A 17,465-nucleotide genomic window follows, 5' to 3' on the forward strand; every position below is an offset into this window, starting at 1 on the left:
GGATGGCAAATATCTGCCAGGTCCTCGGAAACTTTGATGAGTCAACCCAGATGGTGAGCGGCGATGCAGCAATCATTAGCGTTACCATCCCGATGCTTTGCCTGCTGAGAAGTTCGCTGCAAAGCATAAAGGCCGACACTTTGTGGTTGGAACAGGAGACGGGGGATGACAGTATGTCACTTGATAGCCAGACCACCCTCAAGTCTATATCTCAGCCCGTTTTGTAGGAGGAGGGGGAGGAGCAGGGAGAAGAGACAGCTGGGCACACTGCAAAGGGTACCCATGCTGCTTGCCTGTCATCTGTTTAGCGTGTATGGGCTGAAGAGGAAGACGAGGAGCCTGAAAGTCATCTTCCTAGTGTTGCGTACTGGTACCCTGGCACACATGGCTGACTTCATGTTAGGCTGCCTTTCTCGTGACCCTCGCATTAGACGCTTTCTGGCCAACACGGATTACTGGGTGTACACCCTTCTCGACCCACGCTATAAGGAGAACCTTTCCACTCTCATTCCGGAAGAGGAAAGGGATATGAGAGTGATGCAATACCACAGGGCCCTGGTGGAAAGAGTGATGCTAAACTTCCCATTTGACAGTGCTAGTGGCAGAAGATGCAGTTCCGAGGGCCAAGTAGCAGGGGAGGCGCAGGGATCAGGCAGCATGTCCAGCACAGGCAGGGGAACACTCTCCAAGGCCTCAAGGCCTTTGCCAGCTTTATAGCTCCCCAGCAAGACTGTGTCACCACTCCCCAGTCAAGGCTGAGTCGGAGGGAGCACTGTAAAAGGATGGTGAGGGAGTACGTAGCCGATCGTACCACCGTCCTCCGTGATGCCTCTGCTCCATACAACTATTGGGTTTCAAAGCTGGACACGAGGCACGAACTTGCGAGGATTGCCCTGGAGGTGCTGGCCTGCCCTGCCGCTAGCATCTTGTCAGAGAGGGTGTTTAGTGCAGCTGGGGGAATCATCACGGATAAGCGTACCCGCCTGTCAACTGCCAGTGCCGACATGCTTATACTCATAAAGATGAACAAAGCCTGGATTTCCCCAGACTTCTATTCTCCTCCGGCGAAAAGCAGCAGAGCCTAAAGATTCTTTTCGCTGCAACCGGAGAAAAAAAGCATTCTCTATCATCGGAAAAAAGGGGGAATTAGCTTTGTCAATCACTCTCGGATATTTTTACTCCTCCTAAAACAGCATGTCATCACGCTGAACTGCCAATTTTTCTGCGGCCCAAAAGGCTCTGCTTACAATTTTTTTACAATTTTTCAAAGTTTCAAAAGTATTGTATTGATACTTTAACCCCTTAGTGACAAAGCCTGTTTGCGCCTTAGTGACGGAGCCAAATTTTGGAAATCTGACATGCGTCGTTCAACGTGGCATAACTCCGTAAAGGCTTTACATATCCCAGTGATTCTGACATTGTTTTTTTGCCACATGTTGTACTTCATTTAGATTGTAAAAAGAGACCGATATAATTTGTGTATATTTATTAAAAGTACCAATATTGGAAAAATTTTGAAAAAATTGTCATTTTTTCACATTTTCAACCGTAATATCTCAAATATGTCCAAACATACTGTACAAATTTTTGATAAGATATGTATTTCCATCTGTTTACTTTATTCTGAATGCACACTTGAAAAACTTTTGTGTTTTTTTTAACCATTTAGAGGACGTACAAATTTAACATTACTTTTCAGCATTTTGAGGAGCACTTTGTTTTCCTGCACCAAGCCAAGTTTGCAGAGGCTCATAAGTGTCAGAATAATAGATACACCCACAAATGACCCCATTTTAAAAACTACACCCCTTAGTGTATTCACTGAGGGGTGTCATGAGTATTTTGACCCCACCAGTTCTTTTCAGGAATTAGTTCAATTTAGGGGACAAAAAATAAAATTTCATATTTTTGCAAATATGTCATTTTAAAGACATATTTTTTTCCTATAGAGCCCATGAAAATGAGGATTTACGCACCAAAATGGATACCCCCGTTTCTCCCGTGTTCAGAAACATACCCATTGTGGCCCTAATCTTATGTCTGGATGCATAACGGGAGTCAAAATGAAAGGAGTAGTCGGTGTCTTTCAGAACATAAATTTTGCTTGAAGGCGTTTTAGGCCCCATAGCACTTTTGTAGAGCTCTTGAGTGGCCAAAGCCAAAGAGAACCCCCACAAGTGACCCCATTTTGAAAACTAGACCCCTTAACGAATTTATCTAGGGGTGTACTGACCATTTTGACCCCACAGTTTTTGAATGAATTCAAGCCAAGCAAAAGGAAAAAATTGTGATTTTCATTTTTTTGTCAATTCTGTCATTTTAAAAACAGCTTTTTTTGTACAGCACACGCATGAATGAAGCCTTTCATCCCAAAATGGATACCCCTGTTTCTCCCGTGTTCAGAGACATACCCATTGTGGCCCTAATCTTATGTCTGGATGCACAATGGGGCCCAAAACGAAAGGAGTAGTCGGTGGCTTTAAGAACATAGATTTTCCTTGAAGGAGTTTTAGGCCCATAGCACTTTTGTAGAGCTCTTGAGCGGCCAAAATCAAAGAGAACCCTCACAAATGACCCCATTTTGAAAACTAGACCCCTTAATGAATTTATCTAGGGGTGTACTGCCCATTTTGAGCCCACAGTTTTTGAATGAATTGAAGCAAAGCAAAAGGAAAAAATTGTGATTTTCGTTTTTTTGGCAATTCTGTCGTTTTAAAAACTGCTTTTTTGGTACAGCACACACATGAATGAAGACTTGCACCCCAAAGTGGATACCCCTGTTTGTCCCGTGTTCAGAGACATACCCATTGTGGCCCTAATCTTTTGTCTGGATGCACAACGGGGCCCAAAATGAAAGGAGTAGTCGGTGGCTTTCAGAACAGAAATTTAGCATGAAGGTGATTTAGACCCCATTGCACACTTGTAGAGCCCTTGAGCGGCCAAAACGACAGAGAACCCCCACAAATGATCCCATTTTGAAAACTAGACCCCCTAACGAATTTATCTAGGGGTGTACTGTGTATTTTTACCCTACAATTTTTGAATAAATCTAAGCAAAGCAGTAGGAAAAAAATTACAATTTTCATTTTTTTGGCAGTTGTATCAATTTAAAAACTGTTTTTTGTACAGCACACATAGGGATGAAGACTTTCACCCCAAAATGGATACCCCTGTTTGTCCCGTGTTCAGAACCATACCCCTTGTGGCCCTAATCTACTTAAAGGACGCATGGCTAGGCCTATAATGGAAGGAGCACCCGTTGGATTTTAGGGTACAACGGAATAAATTCCAGGCCCTATTGCCCACTTATAGAGTCATTGAGCGTCCAAAACTATAAAGACCCCCACAAATATCCCCATTTTAAAAACTAGACCCCTTAACGAATTCATCTAGGGGTGTACTGCGTATTTTGACCACACAGTATTTGAATAAATTTCAGCAAAGCAGAAGAAAAAAATTACAATTTTCATTTTTTTGGCAATTTTGTCAATTTAAAAACTTTTTTTTTTGTACAGTTTACATAGGAATGAAGACGTTCACCCCAAAATGGATACCCCCGTTTGTCCCGTGTTCAAAAACATACCCATTGTGGCCCTAATCTACTTACAGGAAACATGGCAAGGCCTGTAATGGAGGGAACACCGGTTGGATTGCAGGGCCCAACTGAATAAATTCCAGGCCCCATTGCTCATTTGTACGGAATAAAAATTGACTCCCTAAAATCCCCCCCCCCCCCCTCCACGCCCTTTTCGGCGTTCCCCAAATCTTAGATAAAATTAATAATGTGAACTGTGTAGTATTTCCAAAGACGGGTAATTATGGAGGCTGGTTGGGATGGGCCCATGGGGCAATAAAACCGGGTATCCCCCCTCCTCTCATGCTTTTTGGGAGTCATTTTTTGACCTCAGTGGCGGGGATGGGGTGTAAAAAGTGGCGCTCGGTGAGTCTCCGTAAGCTTGACGAGGTGCGGCGGTCTCACACAGAAGGCGCTCAACAAGCTGCTCCTGGAACTGCATGAAGGCGAGTGTTCCCGGGGCTTCTTGTAAATTGCGTATTACAGGTAGCGGTCTGAATAACGCCGGGCTCACACAGCCGTAGGTGGATCCCGGCTGTGAGCCCGGCTGTGACCCTGCGTACGGCCGCGTAATGTACTGCGCATAACTGCGTACTTACACGGGCGGTCATGCGCAGTACACTTTTTTTTTGTTGTTTGTATTTCCCGCACCGTCGCTTAGCGATGACGCGGGTACCCGCAGCCCGTATGCAACGTAGTTGCGTATGGGCTGCGGGTATATCCGCGACCATGGAGCACAATGGGCTCTATGTTGCGGATATCCCCGGTAAAATAGAACCTGCTGCGTTCTCTTTTCTGCGAGTGGATTACACAATTCCAACCCGCTAATGTGAGCGGAATTGTGTAATCCAATGCGATTGATCTGCGTATTACCGCGGATCAGACGCATGCGGAATCCGTAATTCCTATCCGGTCATGTGAGACCGGCCTAAGGTAGATCGCTACCATTTTTTCACGTGACCGGGGACCGCTCAACGAGGCCACCCGTCACTGCTCCAGGCTCTCGGTGACCGTTGGTCGCTGGGAGCAAGGAGATATTAAGTTTCCTGGGCTCCCCGACTCCTGCGCATGTGTCCGGTGTTTTGCCAGCGGTCGCATGCGCAGAATACGGGAAAGTTCACGGAAGAAGATTGCGTCGGGGTGCAAATATGGAGGCCTCCGGTAAAAAATTTTATCTCCTCTCACCGATCGCATCAGTGAGGGGAGATGAACCTTCACCTTTTTTTAACTTTTACGTGATCGCCATTATTCTTTGGATAACGGCGAACACATGATCAGGAACCGCTCACCGCAGCCCCCGTGAAATCTCCAGGCTCTCGGCTAAGTTTTGTAGCCAGGAGCAGGGAGATTTTAAAAAACCACAGCTTTTGCGCATGCGCCTGCCACATTGGTGACGGGCGCGTGCGCAGAAGCTGGGGTGAGGTCCGCGGATAAATCCGCAGGCCTTAGGTACGTCATTTCATCCTCCCTCACGGATATGATCCGTGGGGGGAGATGAAACACAAGCTTTTTTTAACTTTTTAAAACTTTTTTTTTACTTTTTGCACTTTTTTTTTTTTTACCTTTTACCTTTTTTTTTTTTTTTTTTTTTTTTTTTACTTTTTGCACTTTTTTTTTTACTTTACATGATCACTGTCATCCATTGGATGACAGTGATCATGTCCCTGGTGACATCCCTCTGCTCTTGGCTACACATGGCAGCCAGGAGCAGAGCAATTTTGAATTTCCCGGGGCTCGAGCCCCTCTGTGCACGCGCCCGATGTCAATCATCGGGCGCGCATGCGCAGACGGGGATTTCGGGTCCCGGGACATCGGGACATCGCAGAGGACCGGGGGTGAGTATCTTCACCTCCCCTCATGGATCCGATCCATGAGGGGAGGTGAAACTTTACTTTTGTTTTACTTTTTAAACTTTTTCGCGATCACCGCTATCGCAATGGATAGCGGTGATCGCGGGCCCGGGGACCGCTCGCAGTGGTCCCCGGTAACACCTCCTGGTTCCCGGCTACCTTCAGGAGCCGGGAGCCAGGAGATTTTAAATTTGCCGGGGACACCCGGGCTTCTGCGCGTGCGCGTGACGTCATCGTCAGGCGCGCATGCGCAGAAGGCCGCCGGCGGGTCCGGGAGGACCAGATCTCCGGGGGACACCGCCGACAAGCCGTGTGAGTATTTTCAGCTGCCGTGATGGATCCAATCCATCATAGCAGCTGAATTACTACTTTTTTTACACTGTTTTATTTACTTTTTTGCGATCGGCGCTATTCATTTTATAGCGCCGATCGCAATGCCGGGGGGGACTGCCCGCATCCTGGGATGACAGCTCCATGCTGTCGGCTACCTGCGGGCACCAACAGCATGGAGCTGTCACGTCCTCAGGCCAGTGGGCATCAATCCAAAGAGGATGCATAAAACTACGTCCTCTAGGATTTAGGCCCACTTTCTGAGGACGTAGTTTCCCGATGGGGCCGTCGTTAAGGGGTTAAACCAATTTTTTTCACAGGGCTGCCTCCAGGCTCTGTTACAAATTAAGCAACAGCAAGCTGTATCTTTAAAAAATGTTTATGGGTTTCACCTGCCCTCGCGGTTGATCAATTTTTCAGGGGTAGACTTGTACTCTTGGTACACAAATTTTTCTGGCCTTCGCCTATACTGTTATCTAACAAATTTTTCCGGCCTTCGCCTACAGTCATGGTACACCAATGTTTCAGGGGTTCGCCTATACTCTTGCTACAGAAATGTTACAGGGGTCTGCCTGTACTTCTGCTACAGAAATGTTACTGGGATCCGCCTATATCTTTGCTACAGGAATGTTACAGGAGTCTGCCTATAATTCTGCTACAGAAATGTTACTGGGGTCTGCCTATAATTCTGCTACAGAAATGTTACTGGGGTCTGCCTATACCTTTGCGACAGGAATGTTACTGGGGTCTGCCTATACTTTTACTACAGAAATGTTACTGGGTTCCGCCTATACCTTTGCTACAGAAATATTTCTGGGGTCCGCCTATACCTTTGCTACAGAAATGTTACTGGTGTGGGAGATATCCTATATGTTCACCATTTTGTATGTATTTTCTGTTATCAACTGTGAATATACTGTATTTTGTCTATAATGGTCTGAACTTCTGGAGGAAGGGAACATCACCTCCCCCCCCACCTCCACAAGAATTGGAGGAGCTCAAGAACTGGTAAAACCAGTTCTAACTGGCCAAACCTTTTTAGGAGTGCTTTGTCTTGGACAGCAGAGAGGAGAAACAGGATGTTCTTCTCATGAGACCAAATTCAAGAATGAACTGAGCGTGCTCACTGAAGTTCCTCCCAGATGGATGACATCACAAGCTACCTCACAAATACCTCCCTCTGAGAAATGGCCTATCAGCTCACTGTAACTGCTAAATTGCCTGACTTCCTGTGTTGAAACTTATTTAAGTTTTACGCGCGCATAATAAAAGAAGACTCTTTTGGGAACACATGATGTAGGCTTGTGATCTTTGAAAGGCTCTCCAGGCCTGTACACATATTATTTAATTTGGAATACACGGTATATCTATAATAGCGAATTTGCACTAACAAATTTGGAGGCACCGCTGGGATAATGAAGATACAGAGATATGAAGATATTTCATCGTTATCCGGACACAAGGGGACTTCGAAGCAGAGACGGACAGATAATGAGCTCAAACAAGGTAATAAGTTATTCTTGTACCTGTCCCATCTCTCCCTCTCTGCTATGATCCGCCCCGGGCCGGGTGAGTTGAAATATGATAAGTCTATCAAAAGAACAATCAAGTAGATATACTGTGTGGTTTTAATGTTGTCTGTGAAGTATGTTCTGAGTGTAAGAAGGTGTGAGCTATGGGGTTTTATATTCTCTGTAGTAGTGAATGGTGTGAACAGACTGTGCAGGTTAATAAGGAAGAAAGAAAGTGTAGTATAACTTGTTAAAAGAAAGCAAAAAGGAAAGTTGATATAAGCAATTTTAGCTGAAGGTTATAGTAGTGATTCTGGTTAAAAACAGTAGTGTCCATGTGGTCAGAGAGTTTCCATTGTGCAACATGTGGCTGAAGAGGTCTCCCTTTGTTATGTGGGGGGAGGGGTTCACATGGAATGCTTGCATTTGCCATGTCTGCATACATCAACTCAAGGGAATTTGGGCTTGGAGTAGAGATGTGGGCTAGCCAGAGATTCTGCTCCGATTATGGCAGGCCAAACGGACTGTTGAGGTTCCACAATGTGGTGCCAAAAATACAGATCTGTGCCATGAGGTGCAGGAGTAGAGAATCTCAATTAATTAAGGATTTTTCCAATTACGACAAGATGGGCAGGGGTGAAATTGTAAGTGCTTATTAGTGGTAAGCCAGACCTGTGTCGTGAGGTGTGGGAAAAATCAATGACTCGCAAGCAAATTCAATGAGATGATGTTTGTAAACACAACTGGACACACAAAAATGGGTGAAGGAAAAAGCAAGTCAATGAGTTAAGAGAAAGGTAGAAGGTTTAACAATGAACGGTGATAATGGTTGCTATCTGGAGTGGTGAATATAAGTATGTGGGTGGAAATGGGCATAAGTTGTATTGTGTTTGTCATTGGATAGCCTATTCTGAACAAAATATGTAAAAACCGCGGTACATAAGAGTTTTTCTTATATATATACTTTGTTCAATATGGGGAGTTCTATGTACAGTAAATACAATCCCAGTTTCTACTTCACATGAGATACTTATCAGTCTGTATATGAGTGAGTGAAAAACCCCAGTGAGTGTGAATTTGTGTGTATAAATTGAAGGGCCCGTATGAGAGTGAAATTGTGTTATATGGTGTGTGTACTGTCCGGTGGCTAGAAACTAAATGAGGCAAGAATGAGCAAACGCTGAGCCAGACCACAGGGGGTGGAGCGAGGTGATGTAAGGAGATGGGAGGGAAGAACAATAGGAAGAGGTTTTGCTCCACCCTCCACACAGACCAGCCTAGGAGAGAAGTGTGTCTCCATTTAAGTGGATGTTGGTATAGATATGTATATTGTGGTAATGTATAGAGGGAAGGTCACTCTTAGACTCCATGTTAAGTCTCTCACTTGAACAAATGTAGGTGACTGTGTGAGATAATAGTCCAGGATTGCCACAGTGTATATATATATATAGGTTCTTTGAGTATGTGTAGAATTTAAAAATATTGAGTTGTATTTATTTTAAATATTATTGAATTAAGATACTAAAATGAGGTAATTGTGTACTTGAGACACCTGATAAGTACTTTAGTCAAATTAGTAACAAAAGTTCTATTTTATAATGTATCTCATTTTCAATTAACAACAGTATTTTACATGAAAATAGTTACATTTGAAAAATAAGTACATTTTTGATGCCAGTAATTGAGTATATCCCGAATGGTATCAGGGATACGAGTCCCTTAGTAAACCAGTAGTTAACCATCATTTGTGCAGTTGTTATGGTTGCAGATTGTAATAACAATATTTCCTCTCCTGTTTGCAGTATGTTTTCGTACAGGTACCAGAGATGGTGTGGGGCCCCTTAATATCATGCTCCCTCAAGTGGTCATAAAATACTGCATAGAGTGCAAACTAAACATCTTTCAGCTTCCAGGCTATGTATGAGACTGCCCTGCTAGCACCCTCACATATCGCAATCAAGAGGGGTATAGTTCCAAAATGCCATTTCATGTCTTTTACTGAATTCAGAAGGTTGAGAGGAGGGGCAGCAGGCTCAGACCATGACATTTAATAGCAGGCACATGATAATGATTGTTGGAAGATTAATGAAGAGAGAAACTAGGGGTTCTAACAATAATGTTGAAACTGCCATGATTAATGTAAATCTTGAGTTTTACCCATAGATGGTTCCAAATATTGTGGAAATGGACAAGCAAAACAGGCTATGCAGTGGTAACCGACAGAAAGAGGTAATTATACAAAAACCACTCTTTTCCTCATGAGACACTCAGTTACGCAGGAAATAGAGGTGATGGCGCTCACTGAAATATGTAAGCTGGCTGCAGGTAAGACAGTTTGTGTCTGCACCGACTTAAGGTACACATTGGGAATCGTACACGATTTCACATCTATGTGGCACAGTGGAAGTTTCATGGGGTCCTTGAGTAAGCCAATCCAGAACGCAGAAGAAGTGTTTTTGTTCTACAAGGTTTTAGCTCTTTCCGCACAGGTGACTTATCATCAGAGTCCAGGCTTATGCCACAGAGACAACAACTGAGGCTGAAAGGAACCAGAGAGCAGGCACCGCAGCAGCCTGACTTCCATTGAATGAGGTAACGGCTGGTAACCTGCTTGCACCTGAAACAGGTGTAGATATTTCTCTGTCGCTTGAATTACAGGAACAGGCCTCAAAAGAAGAAAAAGGAGGAGTGGAAAAGCGAGCGGAATGCTACTGGGGTCTGGCAGAAAGGTAAATGCCTGTGCCTCCCCTGCACGCTGTGCTCCATGATGTCACACCTGATCCCTGAGCTAACCCATTCATCCAAGGAGGTAATGTGTGGTATGGTGTCTTCTGCTTGGCTTACCCCAGGGTTCAACACTGCTGCAATAGGGTTTATACAGGGATGCATGATATGCGCCCGTTACAACCCAGGCCAATTTGTCAAGGTACCTTCTCGGTGCGAGCCAGACTATCTGTATCAGTGACTGCAGGATGATAGCAAACAGCTATCACAGGTAGGTGTTTGGAGTTGTTGGTTTGCATAGACCTCTTTTCATGTTATTTGGAGGCGTGGCTTGAGAAGAAAAAAAATAAATAAATAAATAAAAATAATTTTTAACACGCCAAAAATATGACCTAAGAATATGTTTTATGAAAGTAATTTTGAATATTTGGGTACACCAGAAGTAATAATAAATAATAAAGGTAAACATTTTATTAATCATCCACTCGGTTAGAACCACGCCCAAATGTAAGACTAAGTTGAGTCCCTATGAAGGTTTTGTTTGGTAATGCTGCTGTAATAGGCCTATGCTTATTCCAGGCCACAAAGGAGGGTCTCACCTCCCAAGTGAGTGCCTTATATCAGGAGTTATATCATCTGTCACTCATAAATGTGTATTCTCCGTGTTTCCAGATCAAAATACAAAGAACCCTTTCAAGTGCTGTTAACCACTACGATCACAGAAAAACCTCAAGAAAAGCTCATTTGGGTTCATGTCAGACATTGAATAAAGGTGATCAAGGGAGGAGACAAATGTGGCCCATATCCTTTGTTATGTAGGACCCTTGGGGTCATTGGGCTGTCATTTCTCTTCTTCCTCATAAGGGTAACAAAAGACGTACATCCTATGAAGAGGGTTATTACTGTTTCATATGTAATGTGTAGAAGCGTAACTTGAAGCTCCCGGGCCCCAATGAAAAACTTGGAACCGGACCCTGAACTATAATACTTTACTCATAGTACTGGGTTCCCTATATGAAGAAGAGAGGCCTTATGGGCCCCCAAAAGGCTCCTGGGCCCGGGTGCAACCACATCCTCTGTATACTCTATAGTTACGCCCCTGGTAATGTGTCAAAGATCGGAAAAATGTCAACAGATACAATAAGGTAGCAGTAAGTGTACCAATGTTTCAGCCATATTGTGTAATCAGACCAATGTTAACATGTAACAAACAATATAACCTGAGATCACACTTGGAAAGCCAGTCACATTCAACATGTTGTATGTCATTTAAACTATGAACAAGGTGGCTTATGCAGAAAACGTGAAATAAAGATAAATCTTTCAGGAGCCATCTACCTAGAATACCGTTGGGAAACTGTAACGTGTTGTGAGGTATTTTCCTTATCCTGGATATCACCCAGCAGTAGGCAGGGATAAGGAAGGTGACAGCTAGGGTCCCCTGTAGGCCGTAGGGAAAGGCCCGAGAACACAAATAGGAAGGAAAAACTATCCAGGAGAAGGAAAATACGCACAACAAAGGAGGGAATTGTGGGAGATATCCTATATGTTCACCATTTTGTATGTATTTTCTGTTATCAACTGTGAATATACTGTATTTTGTCTATAATGGTCTGAACTTCTGGAGGAAGGGAACATCACCTCCCCCCCACCTCCACAAGAATTGGAGGAGCTCCAGAACTGGTAAAACCAGTTCTAACTGGCCAAACCTTTTTAGGAGTGCTTTGTCTTGGACAGCAGAGAGGAGAAACAGGATGTTCTTCTCATGAGACCAAATTCAAGAATGAACTGAGCGTGCTCACTGAAGTTCCTCCCAGATGGATGACATCACAAGCTACCTCACAAATACCTCCCTCTGAGAAATGGCCTATCAGCTCACTGTAACTGCTAAATTGCCTGACTTCCTGTGTTGAAACTTATTTAAGTTTTACGCGCGCATAATAAAAGAAGACTCTTTTGGGAACACATGATGTAGGCTTGTGATCTTTGAAAGGCTCTCCAGGCCTGTACACATATTATTTAATTTGGAACACACGGTATATCTATAATAGCGAATTTGCGCTAACACTGGGGTTTGCCTATACCTTTGCTACAGGAATGTTACTGGGATCTGCCTATACTATGGGTGCACAAAGACTTCCCATCGCGGTATTTTACCTATCTGGCACAAATACACTGACTGACTAGGGCAGAAATGTGGGCCGAGGCCAAGGTCCTTGGCGGGGTGAAACTATCCCATGTTTGGGCACTCTGATTTCTTCCTGTGTAATACCATCTTTGTGCACTGACAGCATAGGCGAACCCAAGGAACTCAAAGACTTCCCCTTGCGGTGCTGAGCTATCTGTGTGGAGACAAATGGATTTCCCATTGCTATGTAACTCAGGGCACCTTTGGGTCACACAAGGTGGAGGCTGAGACCGAGCCTGACCCAGGGCCCGCTCACATACTTCCCACACAGACTATAGCGGGTCCTGGTCATCTTTTTGGCCTTGTAATGCCACCTCCTCCTGCTTGGGGTCAGTGGATCAGCACTGGGCAACATGTATTTTCTCTCGTGTTACCACAGTTATCGGAGGCACTGGTTTGGGCCAAACAAAAGGAACGTTGCTGCATTAATGAGACATTCACTGCTGTACTAGCATCGGAGTCCACTTTATGCCCACGATTGCTGATGGTGTGGGCAGAGGTCGAGGTCCTCGGCAGAGTGAAAGTCTGCCATGTTTGGGCACTGTAATTGCTTCATGTTTAATATTTTCCTTGGGTTCCTCTGGCTCGCCTATGCTGTGGGTGCACAAAGACTTCCCATAGTGGTGTTTTACCTGTCTGGCACAAATACACTGACGGACTTGGGTAGGGTGCAGAGTGCAGATGGCTTTCCCCTTGCGGTGTTGATTGAGCTATCTGACACCTACACAGAACGAATTGTGTGGGGACACATGGATTTCCCATTGCTATGTAACTCAGGGCACCTTTGGTCACACAAGGTGGAGGCTGGGACCGAGCCTGACCCAGGGCCCGCTCACATACTTCCCACACAGACTATAGCGGGTCCTGGTCATCTTTTTGGCCTTGTAATGCCACCTCCTCCTGCTTGGGGTCAGTGGATCAGCACTGGGCAACATGTATTTTCTCTCGTGTTACCACAGTTATCGGAGGCACTGGTTTGGGCCAAACAAAAGGAACGTTGCTGCATTAATGAGACATTCACTGCTGTACTAGCATCGGAGTCCACTTTATGCCCACGATTGCTGGCCTTGTAATGCCACCTCCTCCTGCTTGGGGTCAGTGGATCAGCACTGGGCAACATGTATTTTCTCTCGTGTTACCACAATTATCTGAGGCACTGGTTTGGGCCAAACAAAAGGAGCGTTACTGCATTAATGAGACGTTCACTGCTGTACTAGCATCGGAGTCCACTTTATGCCCACCATTGCTGAGGGTGTGGGCAGAGGCCTATGTCCTGGGGGAAATGCAACTGCGCCAGGCTGGGCCTGTGGAACTTCTTCCTGCTTAATCCTGTCTTTGGAACGGTGAAATCAACCGTAACGGATTTAATGAGACGTTCACTGCTGTACTAGCATCGATGTCCGCTTTATGCCCACCATTGCTGAGGGTGTGGGCAGAGGCCTATGTCCTGGGAGAAATGCAACTGCGCCAGGTTGGGGCTGTGGAACTTCGTCCTGGTTAATCCAGTCATTGGAGCGGTGAAAGCAACCGTAACAGATTTAATGAGACGTTCACAGCTGTACTAGCATCGGAGTCCGCTTTATGCCCACGATTGCTGAGGGTGTGGGCAGAGGCTTATGTCCTGGGAGAAATGCAACTGCGCCAGGTTGGGCCTGTGGAACTTCTTCCTGGTTAATCCAGTCGTTGGAGCGGTGAAAGCAACCGTAACAGATTTAATGAGACGTTCACAGCTGTACTAGCATCGGAGTCCGCTTTATGCCCACGATTGGTGAGGGTGTGGGCAGAGGCTTATGTCCTGGGAGAAATGCAACTGCGCCAGGTTGGGCCTGTGGAACTTCTTCCTGGTTCATCCAGTATTTGGAGCGATGAAAGCAACCGCAACTAATTAAATGAGACATTCACAGCTGTACTAGCATTGGAGTCTGCTTTATGCCCACGATTGCTGAGGGTGTGGGCAAAGGCTGAGGTCCTCAGCGGAGTGAAAGTCTGCCATGTTTGGGCACTGTAATTGCTTCATGTTTAATACTTTCCTTGGGTTCCTTTGGCTCGCCTATGCTGTGGGTGCACAAAGACTTCCCATTGTGTTGTTTTACCTGTCTGGCACAAATACACTGACTGACTAGGGTAAAAATGTGGGCCAAGGTCCTTGGCGGGGTGAAACTCTGCCAAGTTTGGGCGCTCTGATTTCTTCTTGTGTAATACCATCTTTGAGTTTCTTGGGCTTGCCTATGCTGTCGGTGCACAAAGGCTTTCCATTGCGATGTTGAGATATCTAACACCTACACAGAATTAATTGTGTGGAGACACATGGATTTCCCATTGCTATGTAACTCACGGCACTTTGGGTCACACAAGGTGGAGGCTGGGACCTAGCCTGACCCTGGGCCCGCTCGCGTGCTTCCCACACAGAGTATTGCTGCATTGTGGAGATGTGTAGAAGTGCTGGCACCTGAGTCCCCTTTATGCCCACGTCTGCGGCTCCTGACAATTTTATGACGGAGGTGGCACGGGTTTGGAATGATAGTATTACCCATGGGAGAAAAGAAATAGATATGGGAAAAGGGAAAACACCACATTCCTTGAAGAAATATATGAATTGCAGCACGACTTATGTAATTTATCTGATTGAGTGTCCTTGCGGACTTAGGTTGTGGGCTGCACTATAAATGCATTGACGACTAGGGTAAACAAACATAGAACAAATATCAAAAACGGATTCACGAATCATAGCGTATCGAAACATTTTTGAAATCATCATAATAAAGATTTTACATTACTAAAAATCACACCGTTAGAGAGCATACAATCAGGGCTATTTTCAGTTTTAAAAAAATCGAGAGATGTATTGGATATTTAGATTGGGAACTATTAAACCGGGGGGTTTGAATGAAGTTTTAGAGAAAATTTAATATGTGAAATGTATATAATGTGTTAGTTGTATATAATTGATATATCAATTGATGTAATAATTTTTAGTATGTAATTGATATATTAATTTTTAGTATTTATTAGAGTATAATAATATGAAATTTAAATAAGGATGAGTGTAATATGATTATAAGTATTTCATTAGTGAAGCAATACTAGTTTTATTTTGTTAGAATGGATATTGTCCTTTACAATAGTGTTATATTGAATATGTGATTAAGAAAAGTTCATTTAGTAACACATTAACATTGATCCCAATAAGGGAATTTATATGGGAGAATACGCAGAGGAATGAGTATAGTTAGATAATAATTTAGAAGATTAGCTTGTAATACACATTCTAACAACATCCACATAGCGTTTCAGAGTGAAATGCACTTGTTTAGTCCGTATTGAGTGATACGTGATGATGTAGGGATGTTGTGTAATCGCCGACACTCCGGGTACCACGTGATGTGGGTTTGACCGCAAGAACGTGTAGACGCAGAACGTCGTGACGTTGCCTGCCACACGTGACCACGCCATCTAGGATTACACCACGCAGTGACGTGCACCCAAACGGGATGACGTCGTATGTCGGGCTTATCAGAGTCGCAGCGCATGACGATGGAAATGCGCCGATGACCTTTCAACCCCCCCCCCGGAAGGGTATTAGGAATCACCAACATCAAAGTGTAGAAGGTAATACTTCTCTATATAAATCGTCCATGTTTTAATGTATGTATAACTTGATAAGGGTACAGAGTGTACCGAAACGCGTTGTTATCAGATTGTTTGGTGGATGTGTCATACCACTATCGGGTTGACTTGTTACACCATTGTTTGGCTGAATTTTAATAAATTTAAAAGGAGAAAATTCTGGACTGGAAGATCCATCTTTTGCAGTCACTAAGACCGGTGGGACGCAGGAGGGGGAATATTGGGAATCATAACCCCCTCCTCCAAAGTAAGTCTCCTTCTTTTGAAGGATTTTTTATTGTATGTTTTTCTTTAAAGTTCTGTGAGTGCAGGAAAGAATTTTTACTTAATGAAAAATCTCTTTGGGATTGGAATGATGATCGTATGTCAATTTATCATCAATTCTCAACAGCATCATGGGCTATCGCCCACACTTTCAAAGAGGGTCACTGCCTGGCCCTGCCAACCCTCTGCAGTGTGTGCCTCCGATTCCTCCTCATCCAGTACGCCCTTATAAATAGACACGAGGGTGGTGTGGCTATGAAGCGAGCATGTGGCATGAGGGCAGCTGAAGGCTGGGCAGGGACACTTTTGTGTGCGCTGCAGACGCAGGATCGTGCGGGGGAGTTTGACAGCAATGAGCAATGCCAGCATGTAACCCAGGAGAAGAGACAGCGGTGTCACCCGCAGGCAGTGATTGTCCTTGGTTGCAGGTAGTGTGGTGCTTAGCTAAGGTGTGCCTTGCTAATAAGGGTTTGTCCGAAATAAAAATTGTTAGGGGGGTGACGCCAGACTCTTGCCCCCATTTTGGCTTAATAGTGGGACCTGGGAGCCTCAGATGCAGCCACGCTATCCGTTTCTGTGGTGTTTCAATGACTTTCTGATGTTTTCTGGTGTTTGACAAGTCATCAGCTATGCAGAGCATCGGTCCCATACAAAAATGCTCGAGTCGCCCATTGACTTCAATGGGGTTCGTTACTCGAAACGAGCTTTCGAGTATTATAGAAAGTTCGACTCGAGCAACGAGCACCCGAGCATTTTGGTGCTCGCTCATCTCTAGACAACAGCCAAAAAGTTTAGTGCTAATTTTTCATATGACCAAATTATGTTTTCCACAGAGCGTCGGTCCCTACTGTACTTCCGTATGCAACAGATATTATATGATACAGCTTGGTATACCATGGCATAGAACGTCACAGACTCCATAGAACAATGCCACGCACTCACCACTCTGCAGAAAATCTTTGGCCTTCGCTAGCACATCGGGGTTTATTAGATTCGATTTCTGTAAATACTGGAGGATGTAGACATTCGGGGCGAATCCAGCCATGTTCTGCTCACCGCAGCCATACGACATGGCCAGGAGATCACCGATGTTACTCATGGCCGGTCCCATGATGTCGCCTGGTCAACAGAAAAGACGCAGATAAAGCAGATGGATTTTTGGACATTTCACCTTGGTCCAGGTTGCCATAGAAGCGAGAAAATTCACCTCAGTTCTGCCATTTGTTTGGGTTTTTTACAGCGTTAATCCTGCATCAGATTTGAAAACGGTTACAACCAGGGAGGAGAAATTAACAAACAAAAAGCATTTGGGCTCAGTTTTTTTAATGTTTAATAACTTTGCCATGTACGATAAGAACGGTGTTCAATGTATTGTACAGGTCATTAAGGATGTGACA

General features: G+C 44.6%; 1 protein-coding gene across 4 annotated transcripts in view; it reads right to left on the reverse strand.

Annotated features, from left to right (window-relative positions):
- Nucleotides 1–17,465, reverse strand: part of LOC136626390 (alpha-2-macroglobulin-like protein 1) — a 209,018-nt gene that overhangs the window by 41,129 nt on the left and 150,424 nt on the right. For all 4 annotated transcript variants that reach the window (XR_010792651.1, XM_066601393.1, XM_066601391.1 and 1 more), the window contains one exon: nucleotides 17,011–17,187. Coding sequence is in view for 3 of the 4 variants with exons in the window: in XM_066601393.1 (XP_066457490.1) it covers nucleotides 17,011–17,187 (177 nt within the window). In the remaining variant the exon portion in view is untranslated. The remainder of the gene's footprint in view (nucleotides 1–17,010; nucleotides 17,188–17,465) is intronic.

The sequence above is a fragment of the Eleutherodactylus coqui genome, chromosome 4, assembly GCF_035609145.1.
Source record: "Eleutherodactylus coqui strain aEleCoq1 chromosome 4, aEleCoq1.hap1, whole genome shotgun sequence".
Taxonomy (NCBI): domain Eukaryota; kingdom Metazoa; phylum Chordata; class Amphibia; order Anura; family Eleutherodactylidae; genus Eleutherodactylus; species Eleutherodactylus coqui.